Source organism: Schistosoma haematobium, chromosome 5, assembly GCF_000699445.3.
Source record: "Schistosoma haematobium chromosome 5, whole genome shotgun sequence".
Lineage (NCBI taxonomy): Eukaryota > Metazoa > Platyhelminthes > Trematoda > Strigeidida > Schistosomatidae > Schistosoma > Schistosoma haematobium.
In genome coordinates this window covers 6069612-6093492 of record NC_067200.1, presented here as the reverse complement: position 1 = coordinate 6093492, position 23881 = coordinate 6069612, and the positions used below count along the sequence as shown (strand labels likewise).

The following is a 23881-nucleotide window of genomic DNA, read 5'->3' as shown; positions in this document are numbered from 1 at the left end:
TACTTCACAACTAGTAATGAATAAGAATTTCAGGTGCTCACAAGAAATTATAAGTAATTGGATTTCCACCTGATAAATCACAACATAATTCAGTATTTAAAACACCTACAAAGGTATACTTCACTTAGTGTGAGAAACGAATAGAGCATGGTTGATTCTTGATACCCAAAGCAGACTTAAACTGATAATTAGAAGTTTTTGTTATATTAGTAACTAATCAGGCTTCGAGTAACTTGTAGCTGAGTAGCACTCACCATTCATTGATCAATAAACAATGGGTTCGAATCCCGCAAGGCGGGATCATGGATGTGCACTGCCACTGAGAAGTCTCATACCAAGACGAAACGGCCGTTCAGTGCTTCCAGGTTTTTTATGATGGCCTGGCTTCAATTGACTCATGAACTCAACTATTAAAATACTACAATATCCACAAGAACCTCTTTCTGACAATAAATAATCGTTTGAAGGTAATTTACCAAAGGGATCATATTTATGATACATGAATAAAACATATCAGCTTCTATGCGTATTAAAACAATACGAACTCAAGTTTGATAGTTATGGACAGCTTTTATTATTTAAAAAAAACAGTAGTTATTGACTAGTAAACAACTCGTTATATTTGTTAGAAATAATTGTACATAAGTCTCTCACATTTGCACATGTCCAAAATCATATACATACCTATTATTCACCCATTCGATATTTCCAATCGTTATACATTTTATTCGATTAGTGACTATTGTTTATTTTGATTTCTGTATGTTGGTTACTGATTCTGTCATCTCCTCTTGTTCTTTTACCTTGAAGTCTTCTTTCTTTTCAAGGTCTCCGGCAGATTCCGATTCTTCTAAGGTCGATTTCTTTTTAGTTATATATGGCTAAAGTTAATATTATTTAAATATTGTTTAAGGTTTGATTATATGAAGATGACTTAATAAAATTGTGGAGTTGTTTCATTAAATTAAAGAAACATTTAAAATTCCCGTCATCGGTAATCTAACTTAAGCGACGGAGAGTGTGTGTGTGTGTGTAAGTGAGTATCTCCTCCTCAATGTTTTTAGATAAATTATTACACTCCTGTTGAATTTCTAAGCCTATCAAACAATCGATTAGTTATTTGTATAGAGAGTTATTGAAATATTCAGTTTGCATCACCGATGACCTTGATTAGAATACTACTGAAAACTGCTAAACACTAGTCAGCTGTTCGTTCTCAGTATGGAAATTCATAACGCTGCTCGTCCATCACCACATCTTTGATCGAACCCAAAACCTTCCATATCCCATGGTGAGTGCAACCTATAGTCAACAAGTGATGAGAACTAAAAGTTTTAATAAACTCTACAAACCTCTGTTCTCATAATAACCATGTGTTCTGTGGTGGGTAAATTAGAATGGTAAATCCTGGAATTCTAATGAGAAGATATAACCAACGTAGTTCTCCTTTTATGAAAACAAGGCTTCTGCCCACCAAATATATTAGGACATAGTTTCACAACGTCAAGAATTGAATGAAGTTAGAAATGTGGGCTATTAGGTCCCAACTCAGCGGTCCAAATGTTAAGCTCTGGCCACAAGAACTGAAAGACCCTAGGTCTGATCCTAGCTGATATGGTGGATACATACTTTGCAACAGTCTCCGTCTAGGATAAGATAACTGATCAGTGCTTCATGGTTTTCAATAGTCATTCGTCTTAGATCCTTCCGTGATGTGAATCAGTTTGTTGATAGTCAATATCATTAAAACTGGCAGTGATAAAAGTAACTAGAACCATTTTTGTAACTAAACAAACTTTCTCTAACCACTTTAGTCGTTTCAGATTCATAGACTCATCAGTCGGTTTGGTGTCTCTACAAAGTATTCTATGGGTTATCTAAAAAAAATACTCGAGAAATAATTGGGATCACATCCTTTATGTTGGCAGACAATACTGTACAGTTAAAATGTTATTTAATTAGAATTTCATTTGCTATGTTGTAGGCAGACGAATAAGTCTCTGCATCGTAGGTGCTGCAGTTTCATAAACACAAATAAGTTCCCTGTATCAATGTACAGGCTTCATCAGCTACCAACCCACAAGAGTTAATGAACCATTAAAGATAAATAAAGTAATCAATGTATATAACTATTTCAGTTTCTTTTGGTTGACGTAGACAACATTTTGTATTTGAGATCGGTTCGCAAAAACTAATTTCAAGCATTCTTCCAATCAGTTTGTTCAAAAGGATCTAAATGTTATCAGAGTTGTGACTCAGCAGGCTTACACCATTTTACTACTTCAAGTCGACAAAAAATTGTTTAGGTAAGACACACATCCTTGTTAGTTAAATGAAAAAAAGACGTTTCTTTGAAATAATAATTAAAAATGAGAGAACTCAGCAATTCTGATAGATTCGGTTTAACATAGCTCTTTCAGATGACACTTTGCCGCAATTTATATTCCAATCAATAGAAACCTTCGTCACGCGCAACGTTTTCAGCTATTAACTACAATTAATAAGTAAGCTTTGACAAGTAGGTTGACATTTATCTGCTGAACTCAAACCAACAACTAATAACTTTGTTAACTGATACTATTTCAAGGTTTGATAGGATTATTCAGTCTAGATATGGACATAGATAAGTCTTCAAGCAACATTTCGAATTTAGTGTGAGAGTGATATGATATTATATATGATATCAGCTCTTACTTGACTAGTTGTACTCGAGTATAAGGCCTTTAAACCGTTTATATACATTTTCCAACACCTTTCAGCGATCAGCATTGTCGTAAAACATGTCAACCAAATCGATCGAATGTCAAATTCAATTCAACAGATATCGCTATTTTCGGAAGTAGATAGGTACGTACATGTTTACGAACCTGATGAAGTGCGACTATCAGATATCATTATATCTGCATCTAGCACTGAAACCAACTTACAGATTAATCGAAATGATATTGGATTATTTAAATTTAACTAATAATAGTAGTTATAATGGTACTAACTTTTAAAATCACAAATGAACAAACTGAATCTTCATTAATTTGCATAACTGCACCAGCATTATCAAATTCACCACAATAATTTGCTGCACTGAATACGGTTACAACCTCAAAAAAGAAACAAAACAGACAGTCATTAAAACAAAAGATTATGGAAGGTATAGTAAAAGGATGATATACGAATATGCCATGAGACTATAACTTATGGACGACCTTTGACAGATGCTAAAGCGACCTTGGGAGTGTCTACCTACTTACTAGGGCTAAATGAGGGTTATAAAGAAGCTTGAAGAATAGGGATTATAATTTACAGTTGATGGTTAGGGTTAGGAATTAGATTTAGGGTTTTCATCACGAATTAACATCAGCTATAGTGCCAAGACTAACCAAATGGATGATTGAATTTCGAGCCAAAATCTAAGACTTGTTATCGTAAATCTGATTAGTCCGTCCATGAATCATAGTCTCAACGAACGAGCCAATCAGAATCAAGAGCATGACTAAGGTCTTTGCGTGTATAACACAATACGAATACTTCTGTATACTGATCAGAATATGTAAAGTAATCAAGAAAAATTATTTCTTTACAATCATGGGGTAAAAATGATATTGATAAACGGATCAAATGATTAATTCTGTCTATTACGATGGGATATAACATGCAAATTGATACTATCGCTAAATCTTGACCATAAACCTTTTATTCTGAACTGGTGTTACTCACATTTTGTTGATGAACTGATCAGATAGCACCACACATACTTTTTTTTAATAATTTCTTTCATCTAAACGGTTACAGAGCATTTTGACAATATAGCTGATGTCATTCAGTGATAAAACCTCTAATTCCAACTCCATATATCTAACCCTAACCTACAAACAATTTGAGGACTCTTCAAAGTCTATTTGAATTCTTTTAAAGATTCCAGAAGGGATAATCTGTTCACATAAGGATGAGTTTATTTATCACGGTCTTTTGAATTTACAGACAGAGTAACATGTAGAAGAAAGAAATTTGACAATCGATAAAATGGAATAAACATTGGTTGTAACTGGTGACCTGGATTTTCATCTATGTCCAATCATTTGTTTTCTAACAATTCTTTTAAGTTTACCAATCTCTGGCACTCATTAGTTACGTCCTGTAGTGTTATATACGGTCATTGTCCAATTTTACTCAAAATTCTGGTTCTAATATCAGCATCTTCGGGAGATTGGAGGCTGCACACAAACATGAGACACTTAAACTGATCTTCTGTTACTGCTGGCAGTTTTAAGCGCTCACATTCACGGTTTACTAAACCCGCATGCTTCACCGAGTCGACATCATCTGCTTTCCTTATCTTGAGACACTGATACCGAATATTAAACAAGGATAACTGTTCAGCAAAGATTTGCGACAAAATATCAATCGTTGCATCAAAATAGAAATCTCTTTGATTCTTTGGAAGGATAAAGTTACTGTAACGTTCATGTAAAACCGTTCCAAGTTTTCGTAAGTGTATTCTGACCTTAGCGGAGTTATCAGGTTTTTTGAGGTCGACCTTGAAAAAATCTTCGTATTTCTTGAATCAGATTTCAAAAGTAATGCCAGCCGAACCATCAAAGTTAAATTCATGGATAGAACCAATAATGTGGTCGACATGAGATTTGAAAGGGTCATCTGTAACCCTTTCTTGATTCAGGTTAATTTGCTGAGTTAGTGTCTCTATAATACGAATCTGGAACTGTTTCAAACGTTTTTCTTGACGCTCCAGCACGGCTTTAAATTGTTCAAAGGTAAATGACATCTTGATAAGACTACCCCGATAAGTACAATCATCAGAAGCTTTTGTCGTAGAATGATGAGCTCCATTTGATGCAGCTATTTTCATTATGATGCTTGATTCATTTCCTGTTTCTTCGTGGGCGGGTACAGCAATAATTTATTGAGTATTCAATAAAACGTCGTCTTTCTGTGAGCTGGACAAGTCAGCGTTTGTTCATTGTGTTTCGCGGACAATAGGAGTTGAACCCGCTACAGTGCATGTCTCTGAAATGGACATTTCTGGACCACAGGGAGCATCATGTTTGACTGCTACTACTTTGTTTACATTACCGCTTATCAATGATTAACTGAGGCTTTCATCGACACTTTTATATATTCTGCAGTCATTTTTCAGCTCTGTATGCGAATTAGAAATTAATTTATCAACTGTCACATCTCCAAAACATGGATGATTTAGCAGCCGTGTGCGTAAATTGTCTAAAACATCCAACTGGCTCTTTTTGAAACGCTGCTGTTGTCGCTCAAATAGCAATTATAATTGATCGGAAGAGACAGCCATTATCTGGATGAGCACGGTAATGAAAAACACTGTATGACTAATTAACAATCAATGTCGTTGAAGGACACCGGCGAGAATTTCGTATGCTGATTGCTTGAAATACTTACACTGAATTTTTTCCAATTACAGGCTGACCTTGACTCGTTAACTTGAAGATTGAGGGTTCAGAATATTTTTTCACCCCGTCATGTCTTGGGGTTAATAAATCTTCACTTATACCAGTCTTGTGTTCTTACTTCCGCGTCGTGGGAATTAAAGAAGCCCCTCGTTTCGAATATAAATGATAGGCGTTTCCGACACAACGATCAGCGGCGACCTAATATAACAAGTAGCATTCAATTGACAAATTATAACAAATTCATACGACATTGGTTCTGAAGTCCAATCAGTTGGAATGTAAGTTTTGACACCTCTTGATAATTTCAACAGTTTGCATTTAACACAATACAGATTCAAACAAGCCACTTCGTGAATATTCCATTTATTATTTTGTTATAATGAAGCGGACGCTATTCACAAAATTGTATGTACGTAAATGATTAAAGAATGTGGTCTTGAAGTTGTCATAGTCTTCAAATAGTGTGAAGAGTTTCAGTACATTGAAAGCATAATATAGGCAGAACAGTTGATGACCAGAAGAGAAGACAGCTTAGATTATAGAACACATCGTGAGATACAAATGGATGATCGAAGGCTGTGTATGTGTATGATGTAAACCCTTTGTAATATTGATGGAGTTTTGTTCTCTGAGCTGGATGGTTTAGTCACAGAGCTTTCATCGTTCTTCTGAACGACATCATCAGCACAAACCTTTAATTGTAATGACAATTAAAGAGATTGACTGATTAAATGAATTTTGGAGATGATATCGTTTTTATGAATAAGTAATGACTCTTAAGTAGTTGAAAATCGTCGAAAATAAAGCCTTCTTTCCTTTAAGCATTATGTTAGCTGTCACTCATCAGTAGGACATATCATCAGCAAATTCGGTCGAATTCATGCTCCCTGATAGATTTGAATTCATATCATACCCTATTTCACAAACTAGTGAAGAGCAATACCTGAAGGACGTATTTCAAAATAACGGCTACCCAATCAACTTCATCAAAAAACACCAACCGCACGCAGCATCAGAACTCGAGTTAAGCACAGAAATCAACAAAAGGATCGCCCTTACATACATAAAAGGTATATCAGAAACCGCAACGAGACTGCTGAAAACCTTCGGAATAGGTGTGGCACACAAACCGACAAAATCACTACAATCAATCCTATGCAAACCAAAGGCTGAAACAACAAAGGAAGACAAATCAAACATCATCTACAAAATAAATTGTGCCAACTGCGAAAAACACTACATCGGACAAAGCGGACGCCTCCTTCACCTCTGCCTACATGAACATCAATTAGCAGTCAAGCGCCATGATATCTCCTCACTTATATCAATGCACGTGGACAACTGCGGACACTCATTCGATTGGAAAAATGTAGAAATCTTAGACAGAGGAAACTCCAAAAACACCAGAGAATTTTTAGAAGCCTGGCACTCAGGTCAATCAGCAATCAACAAGCATACTGAAATCAATCCAATTTACCAACCAATCAAGAAAATTATGAACAAATATAGGAACAAAAATCAAACCAATGGGAGATACAACCAAAACAAAGAAGTAAACAATGACAAATTTAAGGTCAATAAGAACCAATCAACATCGAGGTGTACAGAACAAGCTGTGAAACGCATATGGAGAAATTCGAACACTTCACTTATATCTGAAGTTTGTGCTGATGATGTCGTTCAGAAGAATGATGAAAGCTCCACGACCAAACCATCCAGCTCAAAGAACAAAACTCCATCAAAATGTTACTACTAAGCCATTTCCAAACCTTTCCTAATCTAAATACAAATACAAATGTAAGTAAAAATATATTTTTTCCCCTTTATTTTATTCGAAATTTACCTTTTTATCAGCAAAAAACTCATAACCATCTTCAACAACTTGATGTGCTCTAACCACTAATTTAACATTACAATCATTCATGAAACGAATTAAAGCATCTTCACCGAATGTATAAGAAACACCACGTTCATTTTCTTTCCAACCAGCATATGACTAAATAATATGAGGAAAATGATTTTCTTTTTAATCTATTTATAAGTGTAATCTTGTTGAAATAACTTTCAAAACCACATTATATATATAAATAATACTCACTTTATTCACTACCATATATATTCATCTGTAAATCAAAATAGGGATCTGTGGAGATTGCAGTAATTTATATAGTTGAATTTAGGAGTCGATGTAAGTTAAACCACCATTGATAACATGGAAGTACTGCATGGCTGTTTCGTCCTGGTATAGGATTACTCATCAGTGCGCATCCACAACCTAACACATGGGACTTAAACCCGCGATCACCGATCTTGTGCATGAACTCTAAACCTCTAGACCATTGAGCCGACCGGCATCCGGCGGCGTTAATGTCTAACTTCCATAGATCCATGAATGGCTGCTAATCCATTCATCCATTGTCTGAGGTAGATACCTGTCTTACCTGACATGGATTGGACTCCACTAGTGACGGCTTCTCACTATAACTCCAGGAAATCTATCTTGAAGCTAATCACTAGTGAGCACATGATTATTATCAGAATAGGGATTTATTTTACCACCCCCCCACAAGTTGTAAATATTTGATGACAGCCATAACTGATTAATTTATACAAATCTAAAATAGGAATGTTCATTGAGATAATTGTACACATTTTTTGAAGAAAAATAAGGTAATCTAAAAGTTTAAGCTGACCGTTTATAAAAGGAAGTAGTTTTCATAAGTTACACTGATAACCACTGAGCACTAAATAGCTGTATAATCATTGATTGGTATCGTTCAGAGTAAGCATTCATGAATAACACTTTTAATCTAACTAATGATATTTCGATTGGCGTCATGAACTGATTGATGTTAGACAACCATTGAAAACCTGGAAGCACTGGACTGCCGTTTCGTCTCATTGTGGGACTCTTCAGTAGTATGCATCCACGATCCCGCTCGCGGGATTCGAACCCAGGCCATTCTGTCACGCGCGCGAACGTTTAACCTACTGGATCACTGAGTCAGCATCCAACGGTGTTAATGTCTAATCTCAATCAATCCACGAAATTGCATGGCCATCTTCCATTGTACCGAGGTAGATACCTGTCTCTGCCCGACACGGATTAGCTCCACTGGTCACGGCTTCTCACTAGAACTTCGATAATGATATTTCGATTCGGTGATAATCACAATACTTACAGACTAGTATGCTGTAAATCAATGGCTTAAGTCTTAACTCAGCCACTACATAAAATGCTACGGGTGTAAAAATTACCTCAAATTTGAAATTCTCCAACAGGTAAAAATTTCTGTCTAAAGCTTTCAGAATTTTACCCAAAGGCAATGACTGAATATTGAAAACGTTTACAATAAGTTTTAATCTTAACAGTCTGAAGGAATCTTTTAAATGAACCTAGTTTTAATAGATTCAATAAAGTGTAAGCTTTCGTTTGTGTATTATTGATTAGCTTCTCTCTCTCTCTCTCTGACTTCCAATGCTTCTTTAGGTAATTTCATTTCACAGTCAAAACTATCACTGTCACGATCTCCAGTGATTGATCACAAAGGTGTAACTAATGTCCTATTTCTCCAGTCCCCTTAGTACTAATCGAATTTTATCGATCGATTAGCAGTATAGACACTAGGATATATCACAATAGTAGGTTCAGCGTTCAAGATATGAAACAGGGAGATAAAAGTTCGAATTCTCTTACTGATGATGATTAACCAACAAAAAATCAGGGTCTAGATGCTCCTGTCAACTATCTTCTATTAAGTAATATTATCACTACTGTATATGAACACACTATAATTCTGAACTTACTCCATCAGGATCTGACCATAATAAATCACAAATAATACCCATATCTGGTACTTCAGTTGGACGTCGTATTTCATTCAACTTTAAAAGAAGCGGAGTGATTTAAACACATAAAATATTAAAGAATTCAAAAGTAAATAAACAAAAATTCTGTTAAGAAAGTTAAATAAAACTAAAAAAAGAAAGTAAAACATGACAAAATAGAAGGAGAAGTCGACTGAGAATATCAGCAGAATCTAGGACTTGCGTTTCTTCCTATTAGGATTCATCAGTTGAATGTGCCTAAGTCCTTGTGATGATGTTCATCTCAAGACTTGAGAACAATACATTTCACATCCAGTACAACGTATTGTCCACAGAGCTATCAGCTTCATATAACCAGTGCCTTGTGAATAAAAAAATATGAATTCACATTTTGGATTCCACTGCTAGTCATATTCCCTTTATTCCATGAAGACAATATGACATAATAAAATCCTCACTGGATTCATATATTCCCAACTAAGACGAATCAAAATCCTGATTATCAATGTCGAGACAACTGAAAAACTACAAATTAAAAGAGGAAAAATATTGTGTTTTACAGTTTACACCACGAACTGATCCTAGTTAAATAACCATGAGGACCGAAAAACACATGACAATAGTTTCTTCCCAGTATGATACTCTTCAGTAGTGTGAATTCATAACCTCTTCATCAATCGAACTAAGGACCTCCAGGACTCTCGATATAAACACCTTACCTTTAAACTGATGGATTTAAGTTAAACATGTAAACCAATGGATTCCAACTTAGTGGTCTAAAGATCAAGTATGTTCCATGTGTTTTAAACGTCATGAGTTATATTCGCAATGATGTCGTGGATACTCGCTTCTGAGTCCTTTAATAAAAACAGAATAGTTATCCGGTACTTCCTAATTTTTACCGGTTGTTTAGTTATGATCAATTCATGAATAAAGCCATAAAATTATATAACCTCCATAAACCTCTCTATTAATAAAGAACACTATGTTACAACTTACCTGTTCTAATTTCTTTAAATCTGGTGATAATCCTCCATGTGCACAAAACATACTATTGTCAACTAGTGCGGCTGTGTAGTAAAATATTAGAAAGAACAAAACAATATACATAACTGTAAAAAAAGTCAGATCATGATTTTTGAGAAATCATATATTGACAACAAATGAATGACCATTGAGAAGCATATAGGGAACTGACCGGTTAGATATTAAGTTCCAATTTTAAATTTTCACGGAGCTGAAACTTAGAGAACAAATACAACTGTAGGTATTTATAAATATCTGTCTATGCTAGATACCTAATATTTGTTAGCTGGATACCACCAGCGACAACCTTCTGTGAAAAATAAAATATCAGCTTCCAAGCTGAAGAGGAAATTAAGCGAAGACTCCGAAGGTGGATTGAATACACATTGCAGAGATCATTAAATTGAATCACAAAGCAAGCCTCAATTCAGGATATTGAAGGTAAGAGGAAAGAGGGAATACCAAAAGCAGATATTGTGTTGGAAATTGAAGGCAGATATCAAAAGAATGGCTAGCAATTGGGAACGATTGGAAAGGATTGCTCAGGGCGGATTTGGCTGGAGAATCCCGGTTGGCGGTATGTACCCCACGAGAGGTAACCGACGCATGTAAGTACGTCGATCCCATTCATAATGTCGTAAAGGACCCCAACAAAACCCTTTATTCATTGCGACTAGCATATTATCTGTAGTTCAGTGAAATTAAATCGGCTTTTCAGGTTTTTCAGTCTTTCAATAGTTTTAGGACGTATTCCTGAAGTCTTTTTTACTGAAAAGCCATCTTCAGTGGATGTGGAGCATGTTAAATTAGAGAATTGAACCGTTAACAATATTGGATGATGGTGATGATGATGATGATGATGATGATGATGATGATGATGATGATGATGATGATGATGATGATGATGATGATGATGATGATGATGATGATGATGATGATGATGATGATGATGATGATGATGATGATGATGATGATGATGATGATGATGATGATGATGATGATGATGATGATGATGATGATGATGATGATGATGATGATGATGATGATGATGATGATGATGATGATGATGATGATGATGATGATGATGATGATGATGATGATGATGATGATGATGATGATGATGATGATGATGATGATGATGATGATGATGATGATGATGATGATGATGATGATGATGATGATGATGATGATGATGATGATGATGATGATGATGATGATGATGATGATGATGATGATGATGATGATGATGATGATGATGATGATGATGATGATGATGATGATGATGATGATGATGATGATGATGATGATGATGATGATGATGATGATGATGATGATGATGATGATGATGATGATGATGATGATGATGATGATGATGATGATGATGATGATGATGATGATGATGATGATGATGATGATGATGATGATGATGATGATGATGATGATGATGATGATGATGATGATGATGATGATGATGATGATGATGATGATGATGATGATGATGATGATGATGATGATGATGATGATGATGATGATGATGATGATGATGATGATGATGATGATGATGATGATGATGATGATGATGATGATGATGATGATGATGATGATGATGATGATGATGATGATGATGATGATGATGATGATGATGATGATGATGATGATGATGATGATGATGATGATGATGATGATGATGATGATGATGATGATGATGATGATGATGATGATGATGATGATGATGATGATGATGATGATGATGATGATGATGATGATGATGATGATGATGATGATGATGATGATGATGATGATGATGATGATGATGATGATGATGATGATGATGATGATGATGATGATGATGATGATGATGATGATGATGATGATGATGATGATGATGATGATGATGATGATGATGATGATGATGATGATGATGATGATGATGATGATGATGATGATGATGATGATGATGATGATGATGATGATGATGATGATGATGATGATGATGATGATGATGATGATGATGATGATGATGATGATGATGATGATGATGATGATGATGATGATGATGATGATGATGATGATGATGATGATGATGATGATGATGATGATGATGATGATGATGATGATGATGATGATGATGATGATGATGATGATGATGATGATGATGATGATGATGATGATGATGATGATGATGATGATGATGATGATGATGATGATGATGATGATGATAGTATAGTATTGTATAGTTTATCTCAACAATATTTAAAACAAATTTATTTCATGCATTGAAATATATTCACATTAGAACATACCTAAAGGAAGACAATTAAAACAATCAGTGAATACTTTCCATAATTTTGTTGAATAACGACGTTTACATTCATCATAGAAACCGTAGATACTAATAAGTTGAATGATAAAAGAATAGTTTTTAAAAAATATTTTAGGAAAAAACAAATGTCTTCATTATCAGAAGGCGTTTTTTGGATATTATAGTTATTTCATGGGTTGAGATCATGAGTTGATAGAAGCTAGACCACCATGGAAAACCTGGAAGCACTGGACGGCCGTTTCGTCCTATTGTGGGGCTCCTCAGTAGTGCACATCCACAATAGGACGAAATGGCCGTCCAGTGTTTCAATTTTTTAAATGGTGGTCTAGCTTCAATTGACTCATGATCTCAACCATTGAAATGTTTTTATGACTAGAGCAAATGAAGATTCAATTAAATAACTTGATAAACAGATTCTAGTTAAGAAAACGCCTAACAGTGATTAGAACTGCATTAAAAGAACATACGCTCGGATAATTAACGTGAGTTAGAAAATAATTACAGAATCTCTTGGTAACATCTGAGAACCATGCAGTAAATACTTCATTTGCGAAATATCGATCGGTTGTTTACGACTTCATTTTTCTCTAATTTCATCTCATCAATCACTCTGTGTTCTCTTTCTTTCCTCTTCAATCTTCTCAATAATTTACTACCAGGTATTTCACTTTCAACTTGTGGTACGTACTACTTATATCTGTTGACATCAGTAGCACACATCACAGTACTATTAGCATTAATAGTATAAAACGCTATCAACTAGGAATATCACACCTTTTCTGAAATAAACTATGAATGTGAAAGTGATGTAGTACTGCATAGTACTTTAGGAGATTAATCCTCTTGGAGATCTCACTTGATATTTCCGATTTGATTCAGTAACGGATTGGGACATCAGATCTCGCTGGTTTATTTGATACTTGTTGGTATTCTGTTGTTAGAAGTACTGATTATATCGATTATAAACCTCGTCTAGATAAGTGTTTTACACACGTTCTTGAAAGATTCTATTAGTATATCATGGGATATATAGAAATTCATATTTTTTCAATATTGTATACTAAAGTGTATTTGCGTCATTGCTATACTATGATTAGGTAGACGTTTAAGCACTCTAATTTAAGGCAGATGTTTTGTACGACAGTTAATGATACCACCCTTCGACGTAATCCAACGTAATTGAGGTGAGGTTCAAATTTACATACTTTGATCACTCTATATATACCTAGAACACATTTCGAATTTAATTCAGTGATAAATCAACAGATACATTGCTAGGGAATCATCAATCTACTTGTTATTATTAAGTAGTATAGCATGAAAAACAAAAGTTAGTGATCAATAATTGTATTCCTATCTATCATTTATTAACCTTTCAAATGTCTTTCATTCGAATAGTTAGAAATATCTATATTTCAGACCAAATCGAAGAGTTTTAATGGTCTATATAACATTCAGAGTAAACTTTTGTTTTCAGCCGATTATATTACAAGTTATATGACAAAAAATTTATAAACTCATTCGTTATTGTTTGCTTGAATCTTCCCATTGTTATTTAGGACTGCAATTGATCAGTCTCTTATTGGCATATGTGCATTCTGTGCGTATTGCCCTAAGTCCCAAGCACTATAAGCGGAGATAGATAGTGGCTATCCTTGGGATCCATGACTCACGTTTCGTCCTATTTGAGACTCGTGAGCTAGATGAACGGTTTTGTGTTCGAGTTCCGGAATGTACATCAATTCTGGGATGTAGGTACAAGGTGCACATATAACAATAAGAGAATGATCAATTGCAGTCCTAAACATCAATAGGAAGATTCAAAAAACAATGAAAAACATAGATTTAAACTTCAATCCATCGCACAACCTAGTCGTTAACTTACTAACTAATATCGACAGTAACTTTTCAAGTAAGCTCGTAAATTACTTCATAGTATTTTGATAAACTTACCGGTTTATACGACTACATTCATGATTTCCTCGTAAAACAGCTAATTTATCAGGATATTTTAATTTATAAGCCAAAATAAGCGAAATTGTTTCCAATGATTGTCTACCACTGAATAAATGAAATTCAATTGAAACAAACGAAGATACATTATAATATGAAATGGAATGATTTAAACAAAACATTTAAATATCCGGGTTTTTTTCAACAAAGAAAGAAGGATTTAACATTGATGAATTGTTAGGTTATTATGAAGAATACCGTCTGTATTCACCACAGACTTGTAATACTACGAATAAAACTGAAACACAAGAATCATAGGATAGATCTTTTGTTCATCTTTGAACCACTGACCTAACATGGGATCACACTTGGGATATTTTTAGTTACTCAGATAGCATATTTTAATTGTACCTTTGAATGAATGTTCACTGGTCTGCATTTTTAACTGTCCCAATATTTGACATTACTTAATCCATTTATCAGCATACGGTTTTGTGGAGATTATAGAGCTATCATAGATTTTAAGTTAACACAATTGAGTCCATGTTCATTGTTCTAGAGGTTAATGATTAGTGCTCAAGACCGAAGGTGCTGGATTAGATTCTGTGTCACATACCCTTGGATTCACATTACAGAAAAGTCACATATTAGGATGGAACAGCCATTCAATGATTTCAGGTTATCAGTGGTAGTATAACTAAGTTTAATTTATGACTTAATATCTACATCAATCAATTTACTTAGCTTAGAATCAAGAGATAATCTTAACTTATCACTATAATAAACTATATATCGAGATAATCCTCATTAATATAACATGGGAAGAACTTTTTCTTTCGAATGACCTGTTTTAATATAACATGGTAAGTTTACTTACGATGATATACAATAAATGACACTATGATTTCATCAAATATGTAAAACTGTACTTATAATAATGTCATCACTGGACTGCAAATTTAGCCTATTTGCAGTCAATGATAGGACTTGGAACTAAATCAACTGATTTTATTAACAAAGTAATAAAACAAAGAACTGTCTATTTCAAGTTAGCTTTTCAACGTTGCTCTACACACTACTGAGTAGTTTTGACCTAAGTCATGTTTAGCTAGTCTTTTAGTTATGATCAAATTCTATCAATCAAATTGTAGTTTGGCCATTAGTCTAAGTAACATCGCATGTTTTATGTTTTAATGTTAAATGGTTTGAAATAATTACTTAGGGGCCTTGAACCTGAGTTTCAGATACACTATGTGAGCAAATGCCAACTAAAATGAAATCTAAGTGAATTGATTTTTTTAGAAGGAGTTTTGTGAAGATTGTAATAATGTCAATAGTTGAGATCATGAGTCAATTGAAACTAGACCACCATGGAAAACCTGGAAACACTGGACGGCCGTTTCGTCCCATTATGGGATTCCTCAGCAGTGCGCATCCACGACCTCCTCGAGGGATTCGAACCCAGGACTGATAAGTCCTAGTGACGGTGTCAAAGAGGTATTTCCTGGAGTTCTAGTGAGAGGCAGTGACCAGTGGTGTTCAACCGGGTCAGTTGTGAGGTAGTAACTCACTGATGACAATGGTGGATGTGTCACTCAATTTCGTGGATTAGTTGAAGTTAGACATCAACACCGTTGGATGTCCCACAATAGGACGAAACGGGCGCTCAGTGCTTCGAGGTTTTCCATGGTGGTCTAGCTTCAATTGACTCATGATCTCAACTATTGGATCTAATTTTTGCTGATTCTCTCCAACTGCCTAACAATAATGCCAATCAAGTGGTAATGTAGCATAATAATATTACTGTCAGGCAGAAGTGCAAGTATAACTCAATAATTTAGTTATATTTGTCAGTAAGGATTTTAAGAAGTTCAAGTCAAAGAGAGAATAAAAACTCTAATTTTAACCCTATCTGGTATAGACTGCATAGATGGCTAGGCTAGGGTTTTAGGGTTGAACAAATTCCATCTAAATACAAGGTTTTGGTCTAAAGATATGAATTTTTATAGCTTTGTTGATGTGTAAAAGGTACTGTCACTCAGTTGCAACGTAGAACCTGGTACGTAGTTACATCCGTTCGAACTGACATAACCCATCAGCACGGCGAGATGAAATGATCAGGTTGAATCCTGAAGTAGTACAGATAGCAACAGTATCAGTAATAGAAAAGATTGGTCATTAAAGGTACGATTCAGAAAAGTATAAATCAGTGAGATAAAACATCATTTCGGAAGATCATTCAGAAGATCAGAATTTGGGGGAAAAACAATGAATGGGGGTACCTGCCCCATTGCAAATGACTTCGAGATATGTCGTTCAAAGTCTCCAACCACTAATTACGATAATCACGCTGATCCCAACCACGTAGACGCCGCCTATTAACTGATCCCATGTTTGGTTAAACCGTCCATAGCTTTTTACCAACCTAATCTTACACTATACAACATCACCCGACGTGATAGGTAGTGGTTTTGAATGTGTCCGATTCTCTTCAAGTATTTCAGTAATACAGTAAGACATAAGCTACTAACATGGTGAACAGTTGTACATGTTCTCGGTTCGTATGTTGTCGAATGTAATTCATTCTTCATTTCTTTACTCAATTATATCAAAGAATACAATTATTAATATCTGATATTAATGGATATTTTTTGTATTATTTCAGTATAAGCTTCATTCAACATGAAATGTGTGAACTTTCGTTCAGTGTGACAATTCTATTCCTTGTATCGATTGAAGTAAGCTACATTCAATATGTGTATGTTTCCACAGTAACTCTATATATTTTCCCCTATATGTGACACTATTAAAAATGTGTAAAAACTATTATATCAGTGATTGTATTTTGATCTAAAGATGGAGTGACTTTGAAACTTATTTATTGTGTTCTTTGGAGAGTCAATAAATCCACATTTCACCAGTCTTTTGTGTTTTTACATTACGTAGTGGAAATGACAGTGGCTCTCAATTGTCAAGTAAAAGTAGGAGTACTGACGACATAATGGACTAGAAATGTACATAACAGCGATGACACACCGTTAAATATAACAACGCTGACGACAAGTTTAGATAAAACAATGGCTATCCGAATTTTATAATATTGATAGTTATGAATCAATAATTAATTGAACAATCACTTACTAACCGGTCAACATAATCGCCAAGAAATAAATATTTTTGATCTGGTGGTTTACCACATCGTTTAAAATATTGTAATAAATCAGTATGCTGTCCATGTAAATCACCAACAATAATCAATGGTGAAGTAATATCCACAAGAACTGGTTCACTCATAAATAATGCTCGTGCTGAATGAGCAAGATCTAATAATTGTTGTTCAGTAACTCCACGCTGTTAATTTTAGGGAAGAGAACAAGTGTAAGGAGGATCAAAGATCTTAAAATAGGATATATGGCTAAATATAAAAACTAGTGTGAAAGTGTTGGGACTTAGAAAATAGAAAACTACTTCAAGTTATCAGTATTCTTTAAAAAGTTACCAGAAGATTCTAGAAAACGGCGGGCTATGTTTCTATAGTATTAGTTCGGGAATTACCAAATTTATTACCACTTTCAGTTTGTTTTCAAGAAGCCTATAGATATGTGTAGTTCGAGAATTACCGTTGTTTTCTGTACAGTAAATTATCTTCAAAGCAAATTTCCTTCTATATTTCTCACCTTCAATTTTCCGTTAAGATCCCAAGAGTAGAAGGTTCCTGTGGTTCAGGAAATTGGTATGCAGTGATTTAAGAAAGTACTAAGGGAACATAGGTAATTGCATTTCTTGACAATTACAATTTAGGTGTGCTATGTTTGAAGAGATTAAGAATTCACCTAAATCTGCGAAAGAAACGAAGACAGTTACACAATGACCAAATAAGCTAACTTCTCCGATTCGTCCAAGCCCCGCTAACTAGAGAAAGAAGTTCAGCTTCAGAAGAGGGAAAACGTATTTCACAAGCAAACAGAAGTACGAACAACAACCACAATCACAATTCAAGCATATATATACAACAAAAATGTCCTTGAAAAAACGTTACAAATTAGCATATCAAAAGGGATAACGAACCAATGTCATTTAAGGTCCTCGCAAGTGGGTAATACGATATGAAGATGAAAATCACCGCTTTTGGCCCGAAAACAAGAAATTCAAATTCCCAAAATAAAATCACAAAAATAAGACATTTACTAAGTGAGTTCTGAGGATTTAACATCCCTAACAGGGTAAGGAATAGCTAGGGAAGTTCTAATGCGATGCCCAGTGAATACTATGAGAATGATCAACAAATCACAATTTTATTGATCATTTTGTAGTTAATTATTTGGCTAACAGACCTAAAAGTTTTGATTCGTCTGTACATATTTACTAGGTTAACTAGTTCTGTGAATTCAGTCACATCCATTATGAGACAAGACTAAATTAGAATCTCAGAGCAATAAATTCATGGTAATAATAGTTTAAGGCCATTATAAAGACACGAGGGACTTCCTTTGTACGTTACGTAATCTAACACTATACCCTTTCTGTTACGTCATCACTTCCACCTGAAGTTTGTGCTGATGATGTCGTTCATAAGAAAAATGAACCAACATCATTTTCAGATAGATTAAAAGTTAATCAGCTCTATAAAGCTATTTCATTCTAGTTTATACTCTCCAGTAATTTGCATCATTATTAAACAAAAATATTCAAGTTTCATGATAAGCGAAATATCTGAGAGTCATAATATAAATAGTCTACATCTATTTGTGATATAGCACTGTAGCTAACGAGAATACCAGTTGGGACAATCAAATGTATTTGAACACAAAATTACAGAACATTTTAGTAAAATCTGAAAACCATAGAGTAAATACTTCATCTACAAAATGTCAATCAATCGTCTCAGACTTTTTTGTTCTTTCGTTTGCACGCCAATCACTCTTTGGTCTCGTTCTCTTTTCTTTGATTATTTTTTAACATTTTGCCTCCAGGCATTGCACATTAGATTGGTGATACATACTACTTATATCTGTCAACATCAGTAGCACACACCACAGCACGACAAATATTCAATATTATCAATAATGGTTGACATGGCTATTATTGTTATTATTATTAAACTTTTATAGACAAATACACCATGTATACATAGGATTATTGTGATTGTACAAATTAATGACTTGAAAGTATGCTACAAGGATGCGATCAGAACTAAGTGACTAAACAAAACCATGATTGATCACTAATCAATAATTAGTCAATTGTAAATATATCAGTGCTCTCAAATGCCCTGGTACGGTCGAGGGTGGGGAGAGGCAGCTCCCCCTCTCGAAATGCTCTCACACTACCACGCGTATACATTCACTGCCAGGGAGGTCCTACTCACTGCCTTCTCGTGACTTTATTGTTGTTTATGAAATTGAGAGGACGAAAAGCGAATATCCGGCGCCCTAACCGGGTTGGTAGATATGGGTGATCTACGTAGGGGAGTTGGAAAACCCTGATTCCAAACCAATGGTGTACATGGCCTCCAGGATCCTAAGGAAATAAACGGCATATGAACCTATTTTTAGTCACTGGCTACCATGAGGCTGCATCTCCGTACGTTACTCCACTGCTTTATGGATCAGAAGTTTAGGTTGAAGGTTCCGGTTGTGTACCCTGGCAGTATTGCAGTCCTCACACAAATCGAACGACGAAGTGTGACGCATATATATTCTATGCCCCTTTGTACTAATATTTAAGTATTCAAATAAATAAATAATAAATATATCGGTTCTACAAAAGATAAATTGTAGCCTGAATACATCAGTGGTCACATCTATGAACTATGAAGTTAGACGATGCAAGTTTACGGCTCACATGAATTATCATCCTCTTCAAGAGTTCTGGTACATCATGTTGACGAATGCTAAGTTGTCTTGTTGTTTACTACTAAACAATCTATTAGCTAATATATACTAATGTTTTTTTTTTAAAAAAAAATAATAAATTTTAAAACAAATTTATTTACCATTAAAATTTTAGCTCTACTACTACCAACTTGACGTTGATTATTGGCAATCGTTTTTTCAGTTAATTCAATTGGTAAATCTTTTTTATCATAACTAAGAACTTCAATTAATTGATCTAAATTTAATTCTTCTTGGGATTGCTAAAATTTAAGAAAAATAATAGATATTAGTATCCGGAAGGGGGTTTTTGTGGAGATTGCAGTTATTTGAATAGTGGGGTTCATGAGTTAATTAAAGCTAGACCTGTTACAACTTGTGACCACCGATTAGGGGGCAGTGACTTATCAATCGAATCAATGGCGCATAAACCCGTATAAGCAGCCTAGAGTCCTGCTTCCTGTCTAGCCCAGTCAGTTAAGTCCAGAACACCAGTCTCAGCCTCTGAGATATGACTCCTTATATTTTAAACATACTGAGTTTATATAACAATCAAACAGACCACAACGTACCATAAAATATTTGGCCAACAGGAAAGTGACACGTGAAATAAGTATTGACCAATAGGAAAGCGATACCATTTCAAGTCCAAAGAAACACATTAGACTTAACAGGATAATTTTGGGGATATTTTTCTGAATATCTCAACAAGACCATCATGGAAAACCTGAAAGCACTGAATGACCTTTTCATTCTAGTAGGCTTACTGTTGAAGAGTTCCATACTAGGACGAAACAGCCACCCAGTGGTTCCAGGTTTTCCATGGTGATCTAGCTTCAATTGACTGACAAACTTAAGTATTAAACAGATATTAGTCATTAACGAAAAGAGATAATAAACTCTTCATTGTGTGTACGCTAATATAAACTACTCCTATAAATTCAGATACAAGAATTAAACAACATATATAAGCGAACAATATTGTTTTCGATTAGATCCTTATCAGGCTTTATTCTAAGTGTTAGTGAACACCTCCCTGTGTTTTTAGGAGAAGATACTGTCAAGACAATATGCGGCTCGGTTCTATCACACTTGGTCGATAGCGGTCATGTAGTAAACAGAAATAAATCATTTAAAGTTGTTTTTCGTATTCCCTCTTCTACCATTTTCTTTTTTTCCTCAAATATACGTTTCACAGTCCAATTACCTGAACACTTCTTATTACGTAATCTCTTATGAATGTTATTTCAGTGTCTATATTTTTCTAATCATTGACCTATTTTAATAGTTAAATTTATAAGTCAGTTGAAGCTAGCCCACTATGAAAAACCTGGGAGCACTGGACAGTCATTCCGTCCTATTGTGGGACTCCTCGGCAGTGTGCATCCATGATCCTGCCTCGTGAGACTCAAACCCAGAACCTATTAATTTCGCGCGCAAACGCCCAACCTCTAGACCACCGAGCCGGCATCCAACGGTGTTAATGTCTAACTTCAACCAATTCACCTACTTCCCATTATGAAATGTTGATTCACGCCTTTATTATTCTTATCAAAACTAGTACACCTGTCATCACACTATCAATTTATACTCTTTACTTATTATGTCATCTTTTCCACTGTTATCATTGACTCATAAACTGCCTTGATTGGTTTAATCGTTTTGTATATCCATATAAATAATACTGTATATTAGAGTAAAACCTGATGAGGATCTAATCGAAAACAATACTGTTTCCTTATATATGTTGTTCACAATAAAAATATGGAAATTTTACAAGGATAAACTATCTAGAAAGCCTTCTCTTTACACTTTCATACATGTGTACTGACAAGATTAGGAAAAGGGATTCATCAATCACTGAATAGTAACATTTTTTGTCATCTAGTAAATATAATTTGAATATCACATTAAAATTGAAGTGATCTTCTTGGTTTTATATCAGTGAGAAAGACTATACCTCTCTTCTATGTAGCTTAAGTTATCAAGATTAATTCCAGTGAAAACTTAACTTTTATAATCATCTTTATTTACTATGGCCTATGTAGATGTATGCAACTATTACATACTTATATCACTGATTATCTTTTTATGTTTATTACTGCCCTGACTCATTCTTAATTTACACATCCATTCTCACCAATTCACGTGAAGTTCTTATCACTGTTATCATAATTACCATGACACCATCTCTCTTAAACATATCAGATGTATGGAATCCTATGGCAGTGTGTATCCATGACCGAACCTAAAGACTTCAGGTCTTGTGTCTAACGCCTAGTCAGTATTCAACGGTCGATATTTCTAACACCAGTCAGTCACTAGAATAGCTCAAGCATATTCAAACGGACATTGGCACCTAACATTGTGTCTATTGTTCCTTGGTTTCCAATAGTGATTTAATTAAGTTACTTTTAAAGTGTAAACTTCGACTGATACAATAGCTAGCAGAAAAAAACTAAATGTTTTATAGATAATCATTAGTTTCATGCTGCTTACGAATATTGTATCCAAGACTTTATATTATTATACTTAGTAACTACTCAAAACTATTGATTCATAATGATTCATCATGAAGTGGGATAGACTTGAAAATCACTAAAATGTAGATCTAATAAATTGAAATGCGGCACTTCAAAAAATATCATGCTACACTGAGAAATATGATATTTGTGGTGGTGGTGGCGGTGGTGAGAGAGGTTATCCCCTACTGATTATGAATTTACACCACTGCATGGCTCTGTTCTAGCTCAAAACACTAATCTAGCATTTTGGGATTTTCAACGATCTCCCATAAGCTTTTATATTTAAATACCGAATCATAAAACAAACAATTTCCAATATACATTACATTATAACAATGAATAGAATGCAACAATACTAAACATACCATTTATATATATACTGATAACAATAGTAAAATTCTGTTACGTAATTGGTATAATACATAAACTCAATCTGGAAGTACCAACACTTTTATCGTTTCCTTAGTTGAAAGTATTCAATCATCTAAGATAATATACGTTATGAAGATTGAATAAGAAAAGAATAAATAATAATCTACTGAATTCATTTTTTCTTTATGCATGTCTATCGTTGTATACGTGTGTGTGTGTGTGTGAGTGAGAGAAAGAGAGAGGGATCTCTTGTGTATCCAATCTCAAACCAATGGTTCCATGAATTTCGAACCTTGACTAATTAAGGGCGTTTCACTAAGAAATGTTATGTATATGTATATGTAACGTCAAAATAACCGAATAATAAACGAAATTATATTGAAATGTAAAAACGTCTTTTTTGAAAAGAAAAAAAAACGATTGGCTCATAGAAACTGTTACCTACTATAAATGTACTTAACTAATTGAATAACACATATTCACACAACATACATATAATGAATATGGATATAATTAAAAGATAAATATGAGATCAGTTGATATGGT

The 23881-nt window shown here is 34.4% G+C and overlaps 2 protein-coding genes across 2 annotated transcripts in view; one reads left to right on the top strand and one right to left on the bottom strand.

Moving 5' to 3' along the window:
* The window catches only part of PKD2_2 (TRP-like ion channel Pkd2), a 56834-nt gene extending 39351 nt beyond the window's left edge, over positions 1-17483 (top strand). The window contains exon 16 of the mRNA XM_051217371.1: positions 17231-17483. The gene's annotated coding sequence lies outside the window, so the exon portion shown is untranslated. The remainder of the gene's footprint in view (positions 1-17230) is intronic.
* Positions 638-23261, bottom strand: GSP1_2 (GTP-binding nuclear protein gsp1/Ran; the record flags this gene model as incomplete). The annotated part of the gene is made up of 10 exons (XM_012939322.2): positions 638-881; positions 2994-3098; positions 7279-7431; positions 9243-9320; positions 10263-10333; positions 12593-12681; positions 14566-14673; positions 17711-17916; positions 20561-20654; positions 23254-23261. The coding sequence occupies 10 exons, from the start codon at positions 23259-23261 to the stop codon at positions 747-749; spliced, it is 1047 nt and encodes a 348-aa protein (XP_012794776.1). The 3' UTR covers positions 638-746.
* Between the last annotated feature and the right edge of the window lie 620 nt (positions 23262-23881).